Source organism: Ursus americanus, chromosome 6 (genome assembly GCF_024610735.1).
Source record: "Ursus americanus isolate L20-20 chromosome 6, mUrsAme1.1.p, whole genome shotgun sequence".
NCBI lineage: Eukaryota > Metazoa > Chordata > Mammalia > Carnivora > Ursidae > Ursus > Ursus americanus.
The window spans coordinates 12,025,890-12,049,047 of NC_142132.1; the positions used below are offsets into that span (position 1 = coordinate 12,025,890).

Here is a 23,158-nt window from a genome sequence, read left to right on the forward strand (position 1 = left end):
CATTTATATTGGCTGGACCAGGACCATCCAACTAAGTAATTGGTGGTGCTGGGTCCTCAGCCCAAGACTCATGAGGACCCCTGAACTCCTTAAAGATCCAGGAACATACATTCAACAAACACAACCCCCACCCACTCTAGTGCAGGGCCAGTGGTCTAGGGAAGGCAGCAGGAGGAGGAAGGCAGGTGCATTTTTTCTCTACAACCAGCCCCTACTTGATCTGGGATTCAGAGGAAGGAACTGGATCTGTCCCAGTGCAGTTTGCACTGAGTGCGGTGCCTGCATCACAGGCTGGGGCAGGGCCTCACACTTCGAAGGGACCTGGGCCTGGTTTAATGCTTTGATATTGACTTTCTAAAATTCTCAATCTTTTTTTTTTTTTTGTAAGATTTATTCATTTATTTTAGAGAGAGCAAGCGTACAAGCAGGAGGGGCAGAGGAAGAGGGAGAGAGAATGCTAAGCAGACTCCACACTGAGTGTGGGAGCCAGCCGCAGGGCTCGGGTCACCGGACTCTGAGATCATGACCTGAGCAAAAGAGTTGGAGGCTTAACCCACTGAGCAACCCAGGTGCCCCTAAATTCTCAATCTTTTTTAAGTAAGGGGCACCATATTTTCAAATTTCACCTTGAAAATTAAGTAGCCAGCCCTCACTATCCCCAGTGCCTTGTACATTGGATTTTAAGGGCAATTGAAGATTTTGCATCGTAAGGTCCAAAAGGTTGCCGCACCTGTCACCTGGATAAGATGCAGGTTCTTCTCAGTAGGTACCGTGAGGTGGGGGTTCCCATAGGACACACACACACCCACCCCCACCCTGGCTGGAAGCGGCCCGGCTTCCCTAACGATTAAATAAGGTTGGGAAGACTTGGTCTGTGGGAGGGTGGGCAGGCTCACGGGGACGGGGGGCGCATGGGGACCGGAGCGGAGGTGGAGGCGTGGGATCTGGGGCTCTGGCGCGTGGTGACAGCGAGCAGCGGGAGTTCGGAGACCGGGCAGCGGGAACACCGGGCGGCCGGGGCCAAGGCGCTGACACACTGCGACACCGAGCGGCGGGCGCGCCGGGAAGCCGGCAGCGGGCGCAAGGGACGCGCGCGCGCCCGGGGCGGGGCACGCTGCCCGGCTCCTCCTCCGCGCCCGGCCCCGCGGCCGCTGCCGCTCCAGCCACCGCACAGGTCCCAGGAAGCAGAGCAGGAGGAGGAAGCGCGGGGCCCTGGCGGCTCTCGGCGTGCATCGGCGCGGCTCCCGCATGGAGCCCAACGTGCGCTTCTGGATCACCGAACGTCAAGTACGGCCCGGGCCCGGCGCGGCTGGGGGCGGGGTGGCCCTGGGCCCCGTGGAGTCGCCGCGCTGGCCCGGGTGACCTTGGGCAGGCCACGTGATCGCACCCCCCCCCCCCCGCCTTCCCACCTCAGACCCCGGGAGGGGACGAAGGGGAAACCCAAGAGTGCGGGATGCCAACAGCCACGGCCGTTACCGCGTGTCTTCCTAGGCCTGGCTAACGAGGGTTGCCACAAGGTCACCTTGCCCTGGGGAGTCAGCCCCCCCCACCCCCGCAGGTGTCTGCCCTCTGCTGCCTGGGCTGTTGCTGAGCCTCAGGTTGGAAAGGAACAGGTGCTCCCAGGAGCCCCCAGCCTCGCACTCTCGGTAGGCTCAGCACTCAAATGACGCGGGGGCTGTGGGCAGCGGCTGAGAACAGGAAGTCGCCCCGGCCCCGCCTCCAGGCGGTGACTCGGCGGCGCTGCCCAATGGAAATGTGAGGGGAGCCACAGAGGTCATTTAAAATTTTCTAAATTCTAAATTTTAAAAATTTTCTAAATTTTCTAAATTCTAAAAATTTTCTAAAACATTCAGAAGGGCCAAAAAAAACCAGATGAAATTAATTTTAATAATGTATCGAGCCCAACAAATATAAAATATTAACATTTCAACACATAATCCATATAAAAATTATTAGTGAGATGTTTACATGCTTTTTTTTACACATAGAGCATACTTCACCTTGGCCTAGCCACATTTCAAGGGCTCCATAACCACATGGGGCTAACTGGACAGTCTAATTCTAGGGTGTTCTCTTTCAGCCTTACCTAAAGGAAGGCCCAACCAGGTTTTCTTAGGTAGGGAAGTTGAAAGGGACAGGGAGCTCAAGCTTTTCCTGGCAGAGCCAGGACTCAAAGCCAAAACCACTTCAAAGTTGGGGGGGGGGTGTTGGGAGGAAACCATGCTACCTCCACGTGTGAAGCCAGCTGCCTTTACTGAGCCCCTCCTGGGGGTGTCCGGTTTTATGACTCGAGTTCAGCTTTATAACAAGGATAAGAGGGTATAGAAACAAATTCTGAGATCCTTTAGGTAGTTGGTTCAAGGTCATTTGTGGGATGTGGACTAGGCCCATTTAACCCCAAAGTCTGGGCTTTAACCTTCAACCTTTACTTTAACCTTCAAAAGTAATTTAGTATTGGAGTGGTTAAGAGCACATGCCGCTGAGTCTTTCCTGGCTGGGTTTCCAGGGGTACATTCATGAGGTTTTCTATCCCTGTTTCCTCACCTGTAAGATCCCAGGGATTTCCCACAGATTCCAGGAGCTGCTTCAGTTAGAAGGCCCTGTTAGGGTCTCAGAAATAATGGTGACTGTTACTATTACCATGTGTCTTTTGTTTCCCTGCCACCATTAACCTCTTTGGTGCTCTTCTCCCTTTTAAGTCTTTTATTCAGAGATTTCTTCAGTGGACAGAATTGTTGGATCCTACAAATTTGGTCGTTTCAATTGTAAGTATTTTCTTGTTTTTGGAGATAAGACATTTCACATTTTATTCTAAAATGTGAAGACTTCGTCCCTTTGAAAGCAGTTGAAATGGAATCCATATATATTATCATGTTTTTATTCCTTCCGAATGAGCTTGTTAGATTGGAAGCTGATCAACAAAAGCAGACAAGTAATAACCAAAGTTGGTAGTGCTGCTTCAGGAAGGATCAAAACAACAGTCCCTGGTAATGGAGGACAGACGGACAAAGATGGTCACCGACCTAGACCTAGGGTGCTAAGGGAGGGGTGTGGCAGGAAACTGGGAGACAGTGTTGAGGCAGGGCCGGAAGGAGGAGGCAGACAGGAAAGGCCTGACAGAGGGGACTGTAAGCAAAGCCCAGGGGAGAGAGCAGGTCGTCCAGACAGTGGGGATTTTAATGCGGGAGAGCAGGCAGGTCCTCAAGGGCCTTGTGCGTCCTTCGGGTGGGAGGGGTTTGCATTTGGCCTACAGGGCGAGGTGGTGAGGTTTGTGTTCCAGAGGGTTTCTTTGGTCACCAGGTGGTAAGCAGTCAGAGGGGACCAGACAGTAGGTAAGGTGATCTGTTGGGGAGATGGCTCAGCTGTCCTAGCGAAAGACCAGGATTTGAACCGGGTGTGACCAAGGGCTTAAGAGGAGGAGATACCATATCAGCAGCAGTAATCCTTCAGGGCCAGACCCACGGGGACACTCCCGACCTTGTGCTCAAGATATTCCGTGCAGCCTGTTTGTCATAGAGAAAAACAACCTGAATCCCTGTCAGTAGGGAAATAGAGAAACATAACGTGGTATATTCATACAGTGGAATACTAATAAAAGTTAAAAGTGATGATCTAGTTATCAGTGTATAATATGGAAACAGTATATATGATGCTAAATGGAAAACATGTCTACAGTGTTTAAGGGAAAAAGCAGGATGCATAATGTACATTTATGCAGATTACAGTATAAAGACCCAATACTACATCTTTGTTTACAGATACATGTGTTCATGTATATATAAGTATAAAAAAGTGGGCTGGAAGTTAATACCTTGAACTCGTAATAGTGGTTATCTCTGATAGAATGGGGAGACACAAAACTGGGGGCGATGGCTTTTGGGGGAAAATAAAAGAAAAAATTGGAAGCAAATATAACCGAATGTTTACAGTTGTTAATTCTGGGTGAGGGGATTATGAGTATGTATTCATTTCATTGTCTTTTCTGTATTTAGTTCTTTTTTCTCAAATTAAGAAAAAATGAAGAGAGAAAGTAAGCCTGAACGGATCAGATGTGGGAGTGAGAGAGAGGAGGGACTTAGGTTTCTGACTTAACAAAGTCGGGCAGCTAGCTGGTGGCAGCACTCATGGAGACAGCGGACATCCGTTTCTGGGGGGAGGGGGAGGTGCAGCCACCGGTGGGTCGAGCTGCTGGAGCTCCAAATCTGAGTGACACACAGGACTGTCCTCATGGAAACTCTCAGGGAGTGGAGAGCCTTGGCCATGTGTTACATTGAAATCAGATGTGAATGAACATGTGATTCCTAAATCATTTGGACCAGTCTAAACCATGCTGAGATCGTTGATTGATTTCTTTCTGTCTCATAGGAAAAAATAGAAAAATCAAGGCAACTATTGTTAACAAATGAAGATGCATCCATCCGTGACTCGGAGGACCAAAGGGTATGTCTCCTGTGCTGGGTTCAAGGTTGGATGTGGTTGCCTTCAGGAGATCTCTGCTAGCATGGTCTGAAATCAGGTGGAGTTTTATCATTGTAAACACTGCCCAGGGCATCTGCTTTTCAAAACTGGGTTAGTTTTTTTAGATGTAATTGGAATTCGTTCTCATAAACCAGATTACTAGTAGAAGGAACCAGTATTGAGGAGAAAACAAATCCTAGGGTTTTTCCTAAGCTCAGATATTAGTGGGGATTCTCTGTAGCTGATCCCTGCAGCCCCATGGCAAACTCCAGAATTCAGGCAGGCCTCTGAAGTCAGAATCTATTTCCCATTAGAGGCATTGTTCCAGGTCAGGGTTACATTCCTGCCCAAAGACTTAAACCAAGTGTTTGTTATCTATCTTGCCGTGTATGGGGCTTTCCAGAGCCCACAAACATCAGTCCCGTGAGGCAGCCTGTGGAAAGCACACATATTTACATTGGTTTGGGGTTTTTTTTTTTAAGAACTTGATGGGGCTTTTGGGCCCACAGCCCGGCTCTGAGGCAGGTGCCTTGGCTAATGGCATGATGTGTCACCTGCAAACAGTCTGCTGTTCTCTGAGCCAGGGGCGGGCTGGAATCAGCGACTCACCCGAGGGATAAGTTAGGGGTTGGCCTTGAGTCCTCTCCAAGGAAAGAGACTGAGGACTTTAACGTTCTGGTCATTTTCTTTCTGTGGATCATCTCATTGCTTCTTGTCAGTTCATTTGTTTGTTTGAGTCATTTGATTCGTTTATTTTGATTTGTTCTGTCCGTGTGGCATTGAACAGTTCTGGCCTTCACTCTTGAAAAGGCAGAGGAAGATGGCAGCAGAAATGAGACTGGAGACGAGATGGGGGTTTTTTTCTTTTGCTGCCAATTTACCTTTAAAAGCTGTTGCTTGTTTTTTCTCTTTTTAGATAAAAGAAGCTTGGAAGAGAAGTCTCGTAAGTTTCAGCCCTTTCCTAATTTTTAGCCTCCTACAAAAACAAAGCCAAGCATCAGACTAACCTTTGTGTTTACCCTCGTGAAGTCAACAGTGCATCCTGACAACAGCAAACTGATCCCCGTTCCTTTGCGACCTGCAGGTGAGCTCATTCTAATTTTCAGAAGAGGGCTGGGAAAACATGGTTTGCAACAGTTCAACAAGTCTGCCTGCCTTTTCTTTTTCCTAGAAGGATTTCTAACAGCGGGTCTGGAAAGGACAGCTTAAAAAGGATATTTGAATCAGAGTCTGGGGTTGATAGTGGAGAAGAGCGGGTTTGGGACCCAGAGCTGCGTCCAGTCCTGTGGAAAGATCTGGGGGGTTAGGGGTGAGGGCACAGGCCTGGGTCTGAAACGTGCTTTGCTTTGTCATCTCCCAAGAAACACACAATCATTTCATTGATGGTTCCAGAACTTGTAACTCAAAAGTGTTTTGGATTCCACGTAGTATTCTCTCTCCTCTTACGTTAACTATGATGAGGGGAATAAAACCCATGATGGTACAGGGCCCTTTTAACTGTAAAAATCTCTCTGTTATAAATAAGAAACTGAAAACAACATGAATATCCAACAATTCAGACTATACTTAAATAGACTGAGGTACCTCCCGTGTGCAATGTGGAAGAGCGGATCTCCAGGAACTAGTATTAAGGAGAAAAAAGGCAAAGTATAAAACAGTATATAGAGATCCTCTTTGTATGAATAAGTATTGTGAGCACAAGAGAGTGTGGGAGTTTGCATCTATCCTGATAGATGTCGTGAAGGAAAAACACTTGTTTCTCCTTTCAACGCTTCACTGTTTTTTTTAAGCCTATCCATGTGAGTTGGCATTTTTTTAAGTTTATTTATTATTTTTAGTAATCTCTACACCCAACATGGGGCTCGAACTGACGACCCCCGAGATCAAGAGCTGCAGGCTCCACCGACTGAGCCAGCCCGGGCCCCTGGGGTTTCACTTCTGACGTCAGATGTGCTGGCTTTTCCCACATCCTGCAATTCTTTGACCCCAGCGGTGTATCCTACAGTTTTAACTCAGTTCTGACACTATCGGCCTGGAAACGGCGGCAGACCCCACGGGTGAAAGGCTCAGTGCCACAAGACCAGCCCCACTTCAGACGCCAATTGAAAGCCCAGATTCGGGGTGCCTGGGTGGCTCTGACGGTTGAGCATCTGCCTTAGGCTCAGCTCATGATCCCGGGGTCCTGGGATCGGCCCCGCATTGGGCTCCCTGCTCAGTGGGAGCCTGCTTCTTCCTCTCCCTCTGCTCCTCTGCTCTTGCTCTCTCGCTCACTCTCTCTTCCTATCTCAAATAAATAATAACTTTTTTTTAAATGCTTAAAAAAAAAAAAAAAGCCCAGATTCTCACCTGTACTTCTGACCAATGTGCTGTAAATTGGAGGTCCCCACACCTCCCTTCTTGGGTCTGAAATTGCTAGAATGGTTCACAGAATTCAGGGAGACAGTTTACTGACTAGGTCCCCAGGTTATTATAAAAGGGAACAGATGGAAGAGAAGCGCGGGGCGAGGGGGGCTGGGGAGGGCGGAGCTCTCACATCCTCTCCAGCACCTGCTCGGGCCCACAAGCCAGAAACGCTGTAAGAGCGGAGGCTTTACTAGTGTGGTCCACTAGATCCTTGGCTGCTGTGAGTAGCCCTGCCTCCAGCCCCTTTCCCCTCCCTGGAGGTGGAGGCCGTGCAGGGGGCTGAAAGGTCCAACCCCCTCATCCCCTGGCTGGTTTCCCTGGCAACCAGCCCCCTCAGGGGCTTTCCAAAAGGCCTCTTCTTAACATCAACTCAGGTGAGGTGGAAAGGAGCTTGTTAGGGTAAAAAAGACACCCATTTCACCTTTTACTACTAGTCTCAGGAAATCCCAAGGGCTTCAGACCTCTGTGCTAGGAACAGGGCCGAAGAGCACACCCAGGTGTCTTCTTACGAATGACAGTATCACGGACGTGCTAAGCTCCTGAGGAAGGACGAACAGGCGGACCCCGCTGGCCTTCAGTGAGAGGGACTGGGAAGGCCAGAGGGTGCCTCGGTAGGTCTTTCTGGACGGTGCTGGCCCTACGCACGTAGTTAGTATTAGGAAAAAGAAAAGAATGAGCCGAGACTGTCCTTTGGCGTCCGCGCCTTCAGGGTGCGGAGGGGAGGTTCTCGGGCGGCGCCCCTTTCTGGCCTCTCTCGGCCTGGGCAGCCGCGCTCACGGACCCTCTTCTCTTCTTTGCCAGCTCTCCTGCCTTTCACGGCGCCCATGGTGAGTGGACTTGAGACCCCGGGGGTAGGAAGATGTCACTCATCTCCTAACCTCAGTGGTTTGTGTCCTGCAGCTCTGGACGCCTGTCCCGCCACGGCCTGGTAGATGGCTGTGGATTCCCCACCCCTGACCGTCGTGCGCCGCGCGCGTGTTCTCACCCCCCCAGCACGCTTACCTAGTCAGGCGCCCCCGCCTCCCGGAGGTCCCAGTGTCACGCCGTAATCCTTTGGATGCCTGGTGTGCACAGAGCACTACCGAGGAGACGGACGACAGGCTCCCTGACTCAAGCACACGCAGTTGTCCATGACCTTCTGTCCCTTAACCCTCCGCCCCCATAACGCCCTCACCTGGGACCTGGAACTGCCTCCCAGCGACGCCGTCCCACCTCGGCTCTCACGAGGCGCTCGCGCAAAGGGGCAGCATTCCTCCATCCCTTCTTCCACACCCGCCCTGTGTCTGCGTCCCCTCGGGAGTGCGTACCCCTCAGCTGCCCTGCCTGCTGCACATCTTGGAAGCAGGGACCGCGTGAGACCCCCGGGGGTCCCCAGTGTCCTGTAGGTGTTCACCGAGCGTCACTCGCCCACCAGCCAGTGGCCTCCTTGTCCCAGCTCCTGGGGGGAGTGGGGGCGGTGCTCAGCACAGCGTCTCCCCTGGGAAGTTCTTTGCGCCCCCCCCACAAGCTCTCCCTCCCCCTCAAACACTTAAACCTCTGCTTTATTTTCTTAAAAGATATTTTTCTCGATGATGTCGGTAAAAAGTCTGAAGTCCCTGATTTTACCTCAGGTAAAAACTCTTTCTGTTTCTCGATTCCTGAATTCTGCTGTGCGCTATGAACGATCAGAGCGTGTGATCTGTTGCCTCTGTCTGCAGGTCTCCTTCTACGCCTACACCACGGCGTTCAACATTGTCAACGGAAACGCCAGTTATGTGAGTATGATGAGGCCCAGGGGACACGCAGGTGTTTGTTTGAGTGATCCTTCCTGGGTAAAACCGTGTGTGCTGAATACGTGCTTTCGTTTCTTCCTAGACTCGTCGCCTACATGAGAGTCTGTTACTAGGGACAGGAGTGATTGCCTCTTCCTCCTTTTTTGGAGTGGGTATTTTAAAAATCTGTCAAATCTTTTTGATTCCTCAGCACAAAAGACACTATTCTGAATTACAAATTTGTTTCAACGTAAACAATTTAGAAAGTGTGGCTAAGACGTAAGAAAGAAAATGGTCACCTGTAATCCCGTCCCCCCCAAGTAAGCATATGAGTATCCCAGGTTTCTAGGCATAGACCCAGTACTCTTACCTTTTTAAAAAGCTTATTTATATAAAAAATAATAATTAAAGAAAGAAATTCTTTAAATTTTACATATGCTATATAAGCATGTTATACAAATTGTGTATTGCTTTGGATGTCAGGACACTGTGATGGTTAAAAATACAGATGTTAGAGTCAGATAAGCCCGGGTTGGCCTCCTGGCTCAAATTCTTAGCAGCTCAGAGACTCTGGACAAGTTACCTCCCTAAGCCTCCATGTGTTCCTGTGATGATTGGGCGAACACCTCAATGTGGCAGGAATTAAATACACGGAGAGCACATGCAGTGGCCTGACTGGGGTAGGAACTAGGTCGATGCCCCCTCTCTGCTATTGAGTGTGTTCAGCTGATTTTTTTGGTCCTGTGCAATAATGATTTTTCTCTCCTTTTTCTAGTTATTCCCTCGTCTGCTCCAGATGCGGCTGCATAACGTTTTGTTGAAAAAAGCCCTTCCCATCATCATTCTCAGTAAGTAGGAAGCATGTAATCTTTGTGGTCCTTGAGCCTTCCTGCATCTCTAGGGACAGCCCGGTCCCTCGGCCACATGGTGACTGATGGCAGCTGCTGTTTGCAGCTTCTCGCGGTCTCCAGGCCCAAGTTAGGTCCTTGATTTGAGAGGTGACGCTTGCTCTATAGTGACGCTTTCCATTGTCAAAGGATGAACGCGAGTCTGGGAACACAAATTCACTCTAAAGGCTGTGCCAGCCCTCTGCATGTTTAATTTCACTTAGTCCTGCCAAAAACGTGTGGGTAACAATGTCATTATTCCATTTCCAGATGGGGAGGCTGAGGCGGGGGGGGGGTGGGGAGGGGGCTTTAGGTAAATGTCCCAGGGTCATACACGGAGGCGGAGGCAGAGGCAGCCAGGGGTTCCAGCCTGGTGGACTGACTCCAGTGGAAGTGACAGGCATGTTAACCAGCGGTTTGAAGTTGGCCAGCCCACAGGTTCACTAGTTCACCTCCAGAGCTGAGTTTGAAAATCATAACAGTTTGAAGAGTTGGCAGAATGATCTCAGGGGTAAAATTGGGGAAAATGTTACAGAAACCTGGTCAGACCAGCGAAAGCAAAAAAGGGGGCCATATTTCAAGGACCCAAGGATTTGTCCTAGAATCCTGTTGGGGGGCTGGACTGGACCCTCAGGGGTGCTGGAGCCTGGTGCTGGGTTGTGATCGGGACCCAGGACCGGGAGGCCAGCGGTTCTGACCCAGCTGTGCGGCCTCAGGACGGAGCATGGTTGGCCGGCACATGCCAGGTGACCACCTGAGGGTCAGGGAAGCGCAGCCATCAGAGAAAGAGGCTTGACACCAGAAAAGATGTTCCTTCACTGGACCAAACTTACCCTCTGTTGTGCATTTTCTTCTTCACATCCACAGCCCACGTCAGTGCAATGAATGTTGTTGCAGCCCGAAGTCTTGAGCCCATTCGAGGCATTGAAGTCATGGACAAGGAAGGCAATGTTATGGGCTATTCCAGAAAAGCCGGGACAAAGGTAGGGGGACACTAAGGAGCCCTAGTTGGCTTGACTTTGGGGAAGAGCATGGAGTTTTGTGTTTGAGAGCTGGGAACAAAGTCATGTCTCCCTTCCACTTTTCCTTATCCTGTCCTCCCCCATTTTGCGGAGGGAGTGGTTTTACATTTTGCACCACAGTGTTTTAAAGATGGCGCCTTAGTGTGGTTCTCCAGAGAAGCAGAACCAGTAGGATATTGGCTGATTGATGGATTGATTGTAATTGGCTCATGCAATTGGAGGGCTCGTTGTCAGGCTAGAAACTCAGGAGCCCATGCTGTGGTCTTCAGGCAGAATTTCTTTGGGAAAACCTAGATTTTGCTCTCACAGCTTTCCAGCTGATTAAATGCCACCCATTCACACTATGGAAGATAATCTTATTTAAAGTTAACATGGCAGCCCGTCAGGTAGCGTTTGATTAAATTCCTAGGTGCTCTAGCCTAGCCAGGTTGACACGTATGACTGACCGCCACAGATGGGCCTCCGCCAAGTGAGAGGCCAATCTCCAAGGGCAGATCCTGTTCTTTCAGCTCAGCATCCGCCCCACAGGCCGCTCTGTGCTTGTGGGAGTCAGTGAACTTCTTCTCTGCGTTTAAGAGAAATGTTCCTTCTCCACCTCACAGCAGATTTTCTTACAGTCTTCATCTTTAAGGACCAGTTTGCTATCAAGAGTGGCCTGGGGTGCCTGGGCGGCTCAGTCGGTTAAGCGTCTGCCTTCGGCTCAAGTCATGATCCCAGGGCCCAGGGGTCAAGCCCCACATCGGGCTTCCTCCTTGGTGGGGAGCCTGCTTCTCCCTTTCTCTCTCCCTCTGCCTCTCTCCCTGCTTGTGCTCGCATGGGTGCGCGCTCTCTCTCTCTCTCTCTCAAATAAATAAATAAATCTTAAAAAAGAAAAAAATGGCCTGAAGAAATCTAGTGCTCTGACCAGAATGCCTCTAACAGGCCTCAATTTTTAATAAGGTTTATTATTAGTTTATTCTTTTGATCAATTCAGCACAGTGGCTTCTGTGTACATTCAGCTCGAAGAAACTGGAATGGCCTCGGGTGGTCTCATTTTGGGTGTGGACTTTTTTAATGATACTTTTTCAGCAAGTGAGGTGTTTTTATTTGGTTTCTTTGAAATGACGTTAGCTAAAGAATGGAATGTGAGACAGTTGTGTGCGCAAATGGCATGAGGAACAGCACAGAACAGCCGGATACAAAGTGAAGGGAATAGCTCCTGCGTCTGAGGGGCCTCCCGTCAGGACACCTCCTGCCCCGTGTGTTGGCAGAAGAGGAGGTCAGAAAAGATGGCTGCTCATTCAGTCAGTAAATACATCATTATGCGGCTCGCAGAGCACATTCCTCTAAACCCTATCCAGGAGTCACAAAGCTGAGTTATGAACCATCGGATATGTGCCACCGGATTCCTGTCCGACCCTTTAGTGGCATGTCTGAAAATAGTGGCCACCGTCCTAAATGAATTACAGTAGAGACACAGTGATTACAGGTAACACGGGGAAAAGTGGCTGCCAGAAATAAAATACCTCGCTTTTGAAATAAAGGTTTTGTGCCTAAGAGCCACCCTAATGAGACCTTTATAATAGCTTTACTGAGATATAATTTACATACTATAAAATTCACCCGTTGTGAGACTATAGTTTGATGAATTTTAGTAAATGTAAGCAGTTATGCAGTTATCGCCACAGTCCAAATTTAGAACATATTCACCCTAAAAATTTCCCTCCTGCCCACGGAGTCACTCCCTTCTCCCACCCCGGGCCCCAGAGAAACGCTGATCTGCTTTACGTCTTCATACTTTTGACTGTTCAGAAATTTCATGTAAGTGACTTGTACAAGTGTTTTTTGTGTCTGACTCCTTTCACTTTTGAGGTTCATCCCCCTCTACCACGTACCTACTGACAGTCTGTCGCTTTTTACTGCCGAGCAGCATTGCACGTATGGATGGACAAACCGCACGTGCGTATCCCTTCTCCCGGCAGGGGGTATCTGGACTGTGTCGAGTCTGGGGCTGTTCTGCGTAATGCTGCTCCGAACGTGCACAGGTCTTTATCGGACCTCTGTTTGCGTTTCTCTTCAGCTCGCTTTACCTGCAGGGCGTTAGGGCTGCTGTGAACTGTGCACACAGCTGAAGAGAAGAGTGAGAACAGGTGTTCAATCCGTGAGTTGCCCCTCTGCACGAGGCGCCACGAGGTGCTGCGCTAGGCTCAGCTCGGCCACACCCTCAGCCACGCCCTCAGCCCCGCAGCCACGCCCCCAGGTGCTCGGCCACGCCCCCAGGCGCTCAGCCACGCCCTCAGCCTCAGGCTCCCTTCTTTCCTGGAGCCAGGAGTGCTCAGCCTCCCAGCAGAGGCAGACTCAGGCCGGGAGAGCTGTCTAGATATCTAGTCCGTCTCTCCAGGAGGAACTTCATTTTTTGCATGAAGGCCAACTTAGGGTAAAAGAAAGATTTGATGCTCTGCTTTTGTTTTATGTTTTACCTTCCTCCGAAGAATAGTCTGCAGCTGTGGGTAAGCATTAGCATTCTTCCATCATTTCCTTGTCACCAAAAGGTCTCTTGTCTTTGGCTGAAATTTCAGAAACTACGCAGCCAGCAATATCTGATGGTAATAGGGCACCTCTGATCAGATTTCAGGGCCAATCCATGCTGTTTTCCCTTGACTGGCCTTGGAAGCCACTCAGCTGCAAACAGGCGGACAGCCCCACTGACGTGGAAACCCACCTCCCTCAGCAGCCACTTTTCTCTTCCTGAAGTGGAGCAGTTTTATTTTATATTCCTGAAAGTTTATGTATTTATTTTAAAGATTTTATTCACTTATTTGAGAGAGAGAGAGAGTACGAGCAGGGGTGAGGGGCAGAGGGAGAGGGAGAAGCAGGCTCCCCGCTGAGCAGAGAGGCGGATGCGGGGCTGGATCCCAGGACCCCAGGATCATGACCTGAGCTAAAGGCAGGTGCTTCACCAACTGGGACACCCAGGTGCTCCCTGAAGGTGTATTTTTTAAGAGCCCCCGCCTTGGCCCTCTCTGTCCCCGTGGGGGGGAAAGGCATTCCCTGCAGAGGCATCGGATGAGCTGAGCATCAGCATAAGAAGCAGAGAGTAGGGCTGCTGAGCAGGGGAGAGGAGCGCGGAAGGTGGGCTGTAGCTGCATCCTGGGAAGCCAGAGTGGAAGACAGCGTTGGAAGGGGATGGTGGAGTGTGTGCCTGTTCTCCTTATGCACAGCAGTGCTGTACTGGGATCGTGTCTCACCCGGGGATTGGCACCTGAAGTTAATATGCGAGTGTCGTCTGTGGTCAGGACTTCCCTTGAGAGTCTCTCTCTTACGTTGCCCTTGAGTACATGTGACTTTGTGCATATAACCCATACAGTCAATACATGTTTAAATGCTCAATATATGGAGTAGTGTGTATTCTAGGAAAGATGACAGAATGTTACAAGCTATACATGTTTGTGCAGAGTAAGCTTTTATAGCACACTTAATGCCAGTGCATACAGGTGCATGGTCCGTGTGGGTGTGATGCCACGCCAGGGCCCTCCGAGCTGGACTTCTGGAGGGTTCCTCCACTCGAAGGGGTGGGAGTAACTGGGGAGCTGCTCACAATCGGGAGGCCAGTGGCAGAGTCCCGGGTGAAAAGGAAAACATGCAGCAGTCTTCCCACCAAGGGGACTGCCCTGTGGTTCCAGGAGACGATTTTTCTATAAGCTGCCTTTGCTTGTACTTAGTGAGTATTTTATTGGGTGGTTGGCAGACGGATGGGGAGACCGTGGTGGAGTCAGCGGGAGGTAAATCCCGGCACCAACCCCAGCCGTCCTGGTCTCTGTCTTGAGCGCAGGATCCCTGGAAATGGTCTCATTCCATGCACTAAGATGCTTGCTTTCCATTTCCGCCAGGCCGTGAAAGACACAGCAGCATCCCGGGTGGTTCTGTTTGGGACCTCAGCTTTCATCCCGGAAGTCTTCTCACATTTTTTTGTAAGGTAAGAGGCAACTCGTTTCCCCAGGTAGGAATAAACATTGGACACTCCAAAACCTTACAAGACTTGTCAAACACTGATCCTGGTGGGAGGGATGGGAAGAAGTTTGTTCAGTCATCTTTCTGCTACACTCTCTTCATCACAGCGGAGATAGTAGGAGTGATTTGGGGCAGGCGTGGAAATCCAGATGTGCACGCTCCCTAACCCTGGTCTCCTGCCCAGGCCCCGTCCTCAGTTAGCTTTGTGTTCCCAGGCATGTCCCAGCACCTGCTGAGGGAACGGCCCCTTGCGTCTCAAACGCCAAGCCGAGGTTATTTGCAGGTTCTCCCAGCTCCCATGTGCTGTGAGGATTGCTCCCGCCTGTCTTCCCCTTCACGGCAAGCATGTATTAAGTTAGCCTAAGTGGCCCAGGTTTAGTGGACCGTCATCCCTTTTGAGGAGCAAGAAATGGCCTGTTAAGAGGAAAGTCTGGAGTCCAGCCAGTGTGAGAAACCCAACACACAGTAGCTTAGGCCGGAAGGCAGATGTGTTGGTTTAGATCCTGGCTGCGGGCAGGGGCCCTGTGTAGCCTATGGCCACCGAGCGGAAGCTCCTCTCCTCTTCTCCACGGTGTCGGCTTCCTCTGTCCTGCGACACATCGACTTCTTCGTGTTGCTGAGGGACATGACTGCCAACACCTCCCCGCTCATATCCTCCAAGCGTCCTGATGAGCGATGAAAAACACAGCAGACCCCAGGGAAGGCAGAGAATGTCTTCCACTCAGTTCCCAGACTCCCAGGGAAGGATTTGTTGGCCCAGGTGGGGTCACCTGAACCAGTCCCCTCTGTCCAGCGTGGTGAGCTAGGGAGCCTTTGTTAGGACCACTAAGGAGCGCATTTTCAAGACGTAGCAGCATGCTGCTTAGAGCCAAGTGTTACTTCCCGTGGTCCATTGGCTGGATGGGGGTGGAGACTTTTGCTGGCCCAGGCTCTTCCTGGACCACTCTGGCTGGGTCCGAGCTAGGGCACCTGGGAAAGCTGGGGCCCTCCAGTCTGTCCCTCCAAGCCGTGGTACTGACTACCTGGGGTGAGAAATGGTGCTTGTTTCCCAGTGGCCCCCACTGGGAACATGACAGTATCCACGCCATGCCAGTATCCACGCCAGAGTGACCTCGGTGGCTCTTCGGACTCAGCCCTTTCATTCTGTGTGTGAAGAAACCCAAGGCTCAGAAAGGGGAAGTGACTTGCCCCAGACCACCTGGTCTATCCATGCAGACCCCAGCCGGACCCAGGACCCTGGGTCTCTGACTCCCAGGCTGGGGTTCTTAGCACGCTGTCTCTCATGTCCTCAGAGGTCAGGGTCAGAATGTCCCATCCGTGTCAGCAGAGCCCAGCATCTAGAATCCGGCCTCTCATTTTCGAGCTGTGGGATTTTGGATAAGTAACTTAACCCATCAGTGGCTGTGTCCTCGTTTACGTGAAGGGGATGATGATAATACAAACCTCAAAGGGCTGTTGGGGATGAAATGGGCAATGCCCGTGAAGTGCTTAACCGTGGGCCTGACGCACAGTGGGCACTCCGTCGTGCAGCTGCTGGTATCACATGTTTGTGGCTGAGTGGGAACCAAGACATGGGCCAGCAGCTGCACGAAAGACCATCAGAGCCGAGGGCCAGCCTCTAAAAAAAAGCCTAGTAACCTTGTCTCTTACAGGACCCAGTTTTTCCGGCAATATCCGTGGTCATTATGGACCTTCAAGCTGTCTTGTACTGTCTTAGTAATGGGACTGATGGTGCCAGTTTCTTTTAGTATATTCCCACAAATTGAACGGGTAAGTGCCCCCATCCACATTTCTTTCTCAAAAACCAAACAAAACCCCAAAACCCTTTTTCTTCTCCTTGTTATAAGAGTAAGATAAATAATTCTAAAAAATCTGCAAAGTTGACAAAAGTATAAAAAATAACATTATCTAATCCCACCCCCCCAGATCACTTATGCAATTTTGGATTCTATTTTTCTTAATAATAGATCAGAAGCATTCTTCTGGGACATTTAAAAAACCCTTGAGATATTTTAAATCCTTCATAGTATTTCATAGTGACGCCCCATCCAGTGGGACTTTCTGCAGTGATGGAAATTTTCTATACATGTGCTAATAAGGCAGCCACTAGCCACATATGACTGTTGAGCGCCTGCCGTGTGGCTGACGTGACTGAGGGACTGAATTTTTACTTTTATTTAGTTTTAAGTTGTGTACTCCCGTGTGGCTCGTGGCTCCTGTGTCCGTGCAGCTCTGTCGACTGGGGTGTATTCTGACTTAGGACGAGTCAGACTAGCTGGATGCGTAGTCCCAGCTCCTCCGTGACTTTGGGCAATTTGCTTCAATTCTCCGAGATTCGGTTTCCGTATCTGTCAAAGAGAACTGAAGACAGTAGTATCTTTGCAAAGGGTTGCTGCCGCTCTCAAGCACTGCTGATGTAATAGATATTCTTGATTTCTGGCATTTCTTGGCTGAAAATTTCAAATGCTTATTTCTGTCACTGAAGTTAAAAATCAGTGATGTCTTCAAAAGTATTTAAATTTCTGGAATGAGCTTGTGCAAAACCGAAATTATGTAATTTTAGGTCCATAGAATCACGAATTCAGGCAACTTTGCCAGCACATAACAGAGAAACTTTAAGTTATCTTAGATGGCTGTGTATTCACTCTGAGGGTGCGGGGGGATGGGGTGGGGTGGGCAGCTTCTCATTAAGATAAAATGTTAGAAAATATGTTTAATCTTCACAGGCCCACCTGTTAGAACATGGTTTGTCACAGTGGTATTGCAATAACAGTGAAGCCTTTTGCGAATACGTACTTTGGATTACGTTGGTACTCAGAGGGAAGCCGATGGCTGGTCTGCAGGTTAGGTCATTGACAAAAAAGTCTTTGAATCTTGGGGGAATTCCTGCTGCCCTTCGGCCTTGGTCTGGCTTCCCCCCTGGGCTGTTGGATTCATTCTACACACACTTACAGAGGGCCTCCCCTGGCAGACCGGAAGCTAGCTTCTGGGGTCAGCCGTGAGTAAACGGGGGTCTTGCCCTTGAGTAGCTATGAGAAAACAATGGCATGTGGCCACCAGAGGCTTTGATTTGGGGACATAGGGGGAGGAAGAGCCACAGAACCCAGGAATCCTGACCTGGCTGAGAGTAGGGGTGGGGTGCTTTAAGAAGTCCAAGGGAAGAATCTTTTGCAGAGCTCCTTTTGCTGGCATGGGGGAGTCAGAATCTAGAATCAGCGAGTTTGTTGTTATCGGGTCTCTTTCTAGTTGTCTTGTACATGTCCTCACGGCTCGTGGGCTTCATCTTTCCAATGTTAGGAGTAACTTGGTTCCTTACTCTGATAGCATTTTGTTCCTTGGCAGTGGCTGCTTTCTGTGGCTGGGGCTTTCCCTTCTTATGGAAAGGCTAGATCCAGGACAGCCCGCCAGTGCTCAGAGCAGCCCTCTCCCCCTTCACCGCCACCGCTCTCACTGGCCTCCTTGAGTCGGGGGCCACTAGACTTAAAGTTACAGGGCTGAATGGATGTGTTTGGGTGTTCGGGCCAGTGAGGGAGCGACTCCGCACACAGGTTGCCGCAGATGCAGGGGGGTCTCGGGGGAACACAACACGCACCAGGGTGATGTGGGCACGACAGAGGCAGCGTCAACAGTCGGGGCTGGGGGCAGTAGCAGGAGATGTGACTTCTGTTTATGCAGCACGTTTTGTGTCCTGGGGATTCTGCCAGGCAGTCTCATGTCTTCGAGACAACTTTATTTTTTTTTTAGATTTTATTTATTTATTTGTCAGAGAGAGAGAGAGAGCACAAGCAGGGAGCGGCAGGCAGAGTGAGAAGCAGACTCCCCACTAAGCAAGGAGCCCGATGCGGGGCTCAATCTCTAGACTCTGGGATCATGACCTGAGCCGAAGGCAGCCGCTTAACCAACTGAGCCACTCAGGCATCCCTCAAGACACCTTTCATGGTAGTTTGTATTCCCATCTTACAGATGAGAAGCCTGGGGCTGGGGAGGAAGATGAGACTCCCCTGTGGGTTGTTCAGCTATGGAGTGGCGGGGCCGGGTGGTGAGGACCTGTGAGGTCTATCACCACGGTGATAGAACTTTATATGGAGACAATGAGAGAGGTTTCGAGGTGGGAGTGGCGTAGTGAGGTCATATTTTAGGAATATCACCCTTTGGATGGCGTGCTGTAGGTGGGGCCAGTCCTGGAGGCTGGGAGGGCAGTTGGGGGGCTGTAGAAGTTTTCTGGCTGGAGGTGATGGGGGTTTCGGAGTAAGTCATGGTAGTAAGTTAGAAATATTTGAATTGGACAAGTTAGAACCTGTGAGCATTCAGATTGGGGGAGAAGTGAAGAGAAAGGGATCCGGGGGGCACCCGGATGTCTGGTTTAGGTGTGATGCCAGTAGCCGGCGGAGAGGGAAGGAAGGGCTCTGTATTAACTAGGATCACATTTGGTTGGAACTGAGAGCCAAGATAACAGTGCACTCGACAAGGTGGAGGTTTATTTCTCCCTCACATAAAGTGTGGGTGTCACGAGCACGTGACGCAGGTGCCCACACGAGTTGTGTCTTTCCACAACGTCCAGCTTTAGTCAGTCATAAAGCAAAGTTACACAAGTATAAAGCAGGTTCAGGATTCCAAACCCATTGACATTTCACCGTGTGATGAAACCTGGCTTCTTACACGGCACACAGAGCAGGACAGAAGACAACCGCACAGCAAGCATAGGTAACAGAAGGGCGGAGGAAGGTAACGAACCTAACGCCAAGTCAGTCTGTGGGCGCGCAGTTGGCATGAGGCCCCAGTCTGGTCCGGGTCAGCTCTCGGCACTTACGGCCTCTGATGTTCAAGCAGGGAAGGACCTCGGTTCTGTCCGGAGATCAGTCTGGCAGAGCCCTCGGCAGCAGTTGCCTTCTCTGTGTGGCCAGACATAGAGGGGTCATGTGTGAAGAGCCGAACAGCTTGCTGCAAAAATTCTCCCCTTTTAAAAGGGATTTAACTGGGGGGTGCCTGGGTGGCTCAGTCGGTTAAGCACCTGACTCATGAGATCAAGCCCCGTGCTGGGCGTTGAGCCTGCTTAAGATTCTTTCCCTTTGCCTCCCCACCTCCTGCTCATGTACTCTCTCTCTCTCTCTCTCTCTCTCTCTCAAATAAATGGATGGATGGATGGATGGATGGATGGATTCATTTGGTCTTGGGCCCCTGTTGTCCTCCTCTGATTCTGCTTATTACAGTTCTGGGTGTCGGCTGATGCTGGTCCCAGCGTTACCTCGTAGCTGGTATGTTTAGCCTCTTACCTTTAACTTCTTGTATCGTTGCTTGACACAGGCTCCTGTTTGACATGAGAGACTCCATTTTGCTCTCTACAGTGAGGTAGCCAGCCCAGTAAGGCAGCAATGCGTCAGAGAGTCCGCAGGGGTCTAATTCCTTCCAGCTCAGCATGCCACCTTCCCTAGGGTTGGGTCCCATCTTCACGGTGCAAGATGGCACCTTTCTCATTCTTCTGGGCCAGGTGGCACTTGCGCTCTGGCACAATGGCCAGAACTTAGTCATGTTGATCCAAGGTGGACCCAGAGGTGGCTGAATAGTGGTCCTGAGCCGGTGGGGCCCTGCCTCCTTGTCTGGCCTAGGGTGGCCAGTTCTGTTTGTAGAGAGATCCCAAGGCCAAGACGCCCCTGTCCAGGACCAGGACATCTTCTCAGACATACCACAGGCTGCAGCGACCTTCTGGTCTGGAAACTCAAGGACCTTAACGGGGAAGCTTGTCCCCTGCAAAACTCCTTTTCCACTAAGCCACCCCTGCCTGCGGCTGTCAGCTACTTCTGCCACCTTGCTAGGCTAGAAACATGGCTACGTATTAGATTTTTGTTAATTTTGTTAGCTGTGATGACAGCAGAGTAGTTACATAACAAAGTCTTTATCTTTTGGAATTTCCTACTGAAGTATTTGTAGGTTAAACGGCAGATCTGAGAATTGCTTTCAAATACTCCAGAAAATACCCCCAAGCTGGGTATGGGAGATGCTGGATGAAGCAAGACTGGCGGATTGTTAATAAACCAGATGAGTGTATGAGGGTCCATTCTATTCTTCCTGCATTTGTTTATATTTACAGTTCTCCAGAACAAAGTGTTTTGGAAGTTAAGTGTTCTGCTATCGATTGGACGTCACTGAAAAAATGGGACTGGAAAACAGATGCTTTCTTGAAATTGTTTTTAAACTTTTAAGGAAAGTTCTTCATATAAATACGAAGACTTTGACTTTGTTTTTCAGATACAGCGCAGTGAGCTTGAAAAGGAAATTCAGTCTGCAACAGAAGAAACAGAACTCTTCTATAACAGAGGGGTATAGGGATGCGGTTTTGGTGTATCTGTTTGGTTCCTGCCCGAACACCTTCCTCTCTGCTCGAGGTGTCCATTCCGAGAACTCTGAGGGAGGTCTGGAACCCGAGGTGTCTGCGCCCACAGGTTGCCTTACAATTACACAGGCCATGACTGTTTCAAGGCTGGTGCCTGGGCTTTCAAGCTGGATGGAAGACGAGAAGAGAGAGGAGAGGCTGTCTTGTCTGACCCACCTCACAGGGCTGCCGAGGGGACGGCTGATAGAAGAGTTGGTTTCTAGGTGTTCTTCAGCCTCTGAAGGATGCTGTGAAATGACTACTACACTTATTGAAAGTTGAGTGTTCGAGAAAATAAAGAAGGGTCCACCTTCTTTACAATGCCAGGGCCCAGGCATTCCATTAATGGCCCATCTCAAGGTAAACAGGAACCTCTGGTGAGCACTGAAGGCCTCCGAGCCCCAAAGCCATCCTCTCACCCTCCTCAGCCTCCTCCCATTTGGGACTGCTTCAAATCTTTGCCCTCAGCCACCCACCTCCTCCTCTTTCCTCACTGGCGAATGAGCCTGCCTCCTCCTTCACAGCGAACACTGAGACTGTTGGCCAGCAACAGAGCCAAGTCTGCAGGCCTCCTGCCGCCCACGCCTGGCCTTCCGTCCTTGCAAGGTCAGCTGTGTCCTCGGCTCTGGGCCCCTCTCTCCTGATCCCTCAGGGCCTGGCTCAGCTGGCCTGGCTCGGCTTCCCTGCCTCCTCCGGCTCCAGGCCCCTCCCTCCTTCCCTGTCGCATTTGAACTACTTGAGGCACCAGCCTCATTAAAAAAGCAAACACCCTTCAAGAGCCAAACTTCATCCAAGATCGTCTCCCCTCAGTTTCCATCCCGCCTTCCACTCTGCTAACACTGCTCTCTCCTCCATGCCCCACCCGAACATTCCACCGCCACTCTGCTGGGTGCTCAGACCCAGCCCTGGGCTTGCTCCCCTGAGCCACAGGCCCCAGTCCAGCTGCACCACGCGCTCCGCCATCCAGATATCCACTTGAGACCATCTTTTCCTCCCAATCCCAGGAAACGGCACCGCCAGTGAACACGGTAGCATCACCCACGATCGCTGGTGTCACCCTTACTCCTCCCCTCCCCTCAAGCGCATTGCTGAGCCCCATGGTGTCAGGTCTGTAAGCCCCATTCCTCCTTGGCCATTGCTACAACCTGCCCAGTCCAACAGCATCCCCTGCTGATATTACTCTCCTGTCTCCTCTAGCTCCTCCAGTCCGTGCCCCAGCCTGCTCTGATAAAGACCTGCGTAAAGGCCTTAGATGGCTTCCCAGTGCTTCAGGTTCAAGTCCAAATTCCTTGCCAGGCAGGAAAAGCCTTTACCTTACTCATCTCTTGCCACTCCTTTTTCTGACTCTGGACCAACACCCGCCCCGTTCCTCATACGGGCTATGGTCTCTCCTTCGTGGACCTTCATATCAGCTGCTCCCTGCCAGGCTAACTCTTGCTTATGCATCAGGTCTGACTTGGACATCACTCCCTCCAGGAAGCCTTCCAGGATGTGCAGTACTGAATTAGGTGCCCCTTCTATGTGCTTGCAAGGACTCATACTGTATCTAGCACTTATTTACCACACCACAGCGGAATAGCCTGTTTGTTGTCCCTGAGCCGCCATAAACTGTGCCTCGAGAGCAGGAAGTGTGTCTGTGCATCAGGGAAGCCTCAGGATACAACACCATGCATGGCAGAGTAGGCACCCACACAGCAGCACACTGGAGGAATGTTTCCAACGTACCCTGTCCCCGATCATCAAGGAATCAATCTATCTGTGGCTTTCAGGGTTCCCTAGGCCAGAATGATGGTTATCTTCAAACTTGGTTAAAAGGGTTTCACGACAACTTACACGAACAAAAGTCAGTTAAAAAAAAAAAAGTTCTACCAGGGTGCCTGGTGGCTCAGTTGGTTAAGCATCTGACTCCTGATCTCAGCTCAGGTCTTGATCCCAGGGTGGTGAGTTCAAGCCCTGCGTTGGGCTCTATGCTGGCTGTTGAGCCTACTTATTAAAAAAAAAAGTTCTACCAGATGGGTCAGTATAGCCACAGGTGTACATGAAACAAAATGAAAGAATAAAACATACAAAGGCCCCAGGTGGAGGCTTAGCCACTAACAGATGACAGTAGAACGGCGAGGGCATCTTTTCGAAGGAGAAGACATTGAAGTGCCAGCCCTAGGAAGTGGGGGAGGGAGAGCAAGGGGGTGAGCCAGGGGTGGAAGAAGGGCGCCCGAACCCCTTAGCTTTCAAACAGGTCTTGTAAGAACTCCCCAGCATATCTGCATTGACAAAAGG

General features: G+C 50.5%; 1 protein-coding gene across 3 annotated transcripts; it reads left to right on the forward strand.

The window, feature by feature from the left end:
- The first annotated feature begins 1,114 nt into the window (after positions 1–1,114).
- On the forward strand, positions 1,115–21,207 carry SFXN4 (sideroflexin 4). Of its 3 annotated transcripts, XM_045803251.2 has the most exons (14): positions 1,117–1,287; positions 2,700–2,765; positions 4,366–4,440; positions 5,375–5,401; positions 5,488–5,542; positions 7,663–7,688; positions 8,418–8,471; positions 8,559–8,615; positions 8,716–8,781; positions 9,388–9,460; positions 10,367–10,482; positions 14,391–14,476; positions 16,164–16,281; positions 20,758–21,207. In XM_045803251.2, exons 1-14 carry the CDS (start codon positions 1,249–1,251, stop codon positions 20,833–20,835), a joined length of 936 nt encoding a protein of 311 aa, XP_045659207.1. In that variant the 5' UTR covers positions 1,117–1,248; the 3' UTR covers positions 20,836–21,207. The 3 variants fall into 3 exon arrangements, with proteins under 3 accessions (XP_087718789.1, XP_045659207.1, XP_045659208.1); XM_087862663.1 differs by lacking the exon at positions 8,716–8,781 and having other exon boundaries at positions 1,115–1,287; XM_045803252.2 differs by lacking the exons at positions 1,117–1,287; positions 2,700–2,765; positions 4,366–4,440; ... (1 more) ...; positions 5,488–5,542; positions 7,663–7,688 and adding an exon at positions 7,988–8,213.
- The last annotated feature ends 1,951 nt before the right edge of the window (positions 21,208–23,158 follow it).

What these genes read in the sequence shown, in the direction of transcription:
- SFXN4 (XM_045803251.2), top strand. Translation starts at nt 1,249, where the DNA reads ATGGAGCCCAACGTGCGCTTCTGGATCACCGAACGTCAA. An exon ending in CGTTCCTTTGCGACCTGCAG is followed by an intron (nt 5,543 to 7,662) that starts GTGAGCTCATTC and finishes CTTCTTTGCCAG; the next exon opens with CTCTCCTGCCTTTCACGGCG. An exon ending in TGCCTTTCACGGCGCCCATG is followed by an intron (nt 7,689 to 8,417) that starts GTGAGTGGACTT and finishes TTTTCTTAAAAG; the next exon opens with ATATTTTTCTCGATGATGTC.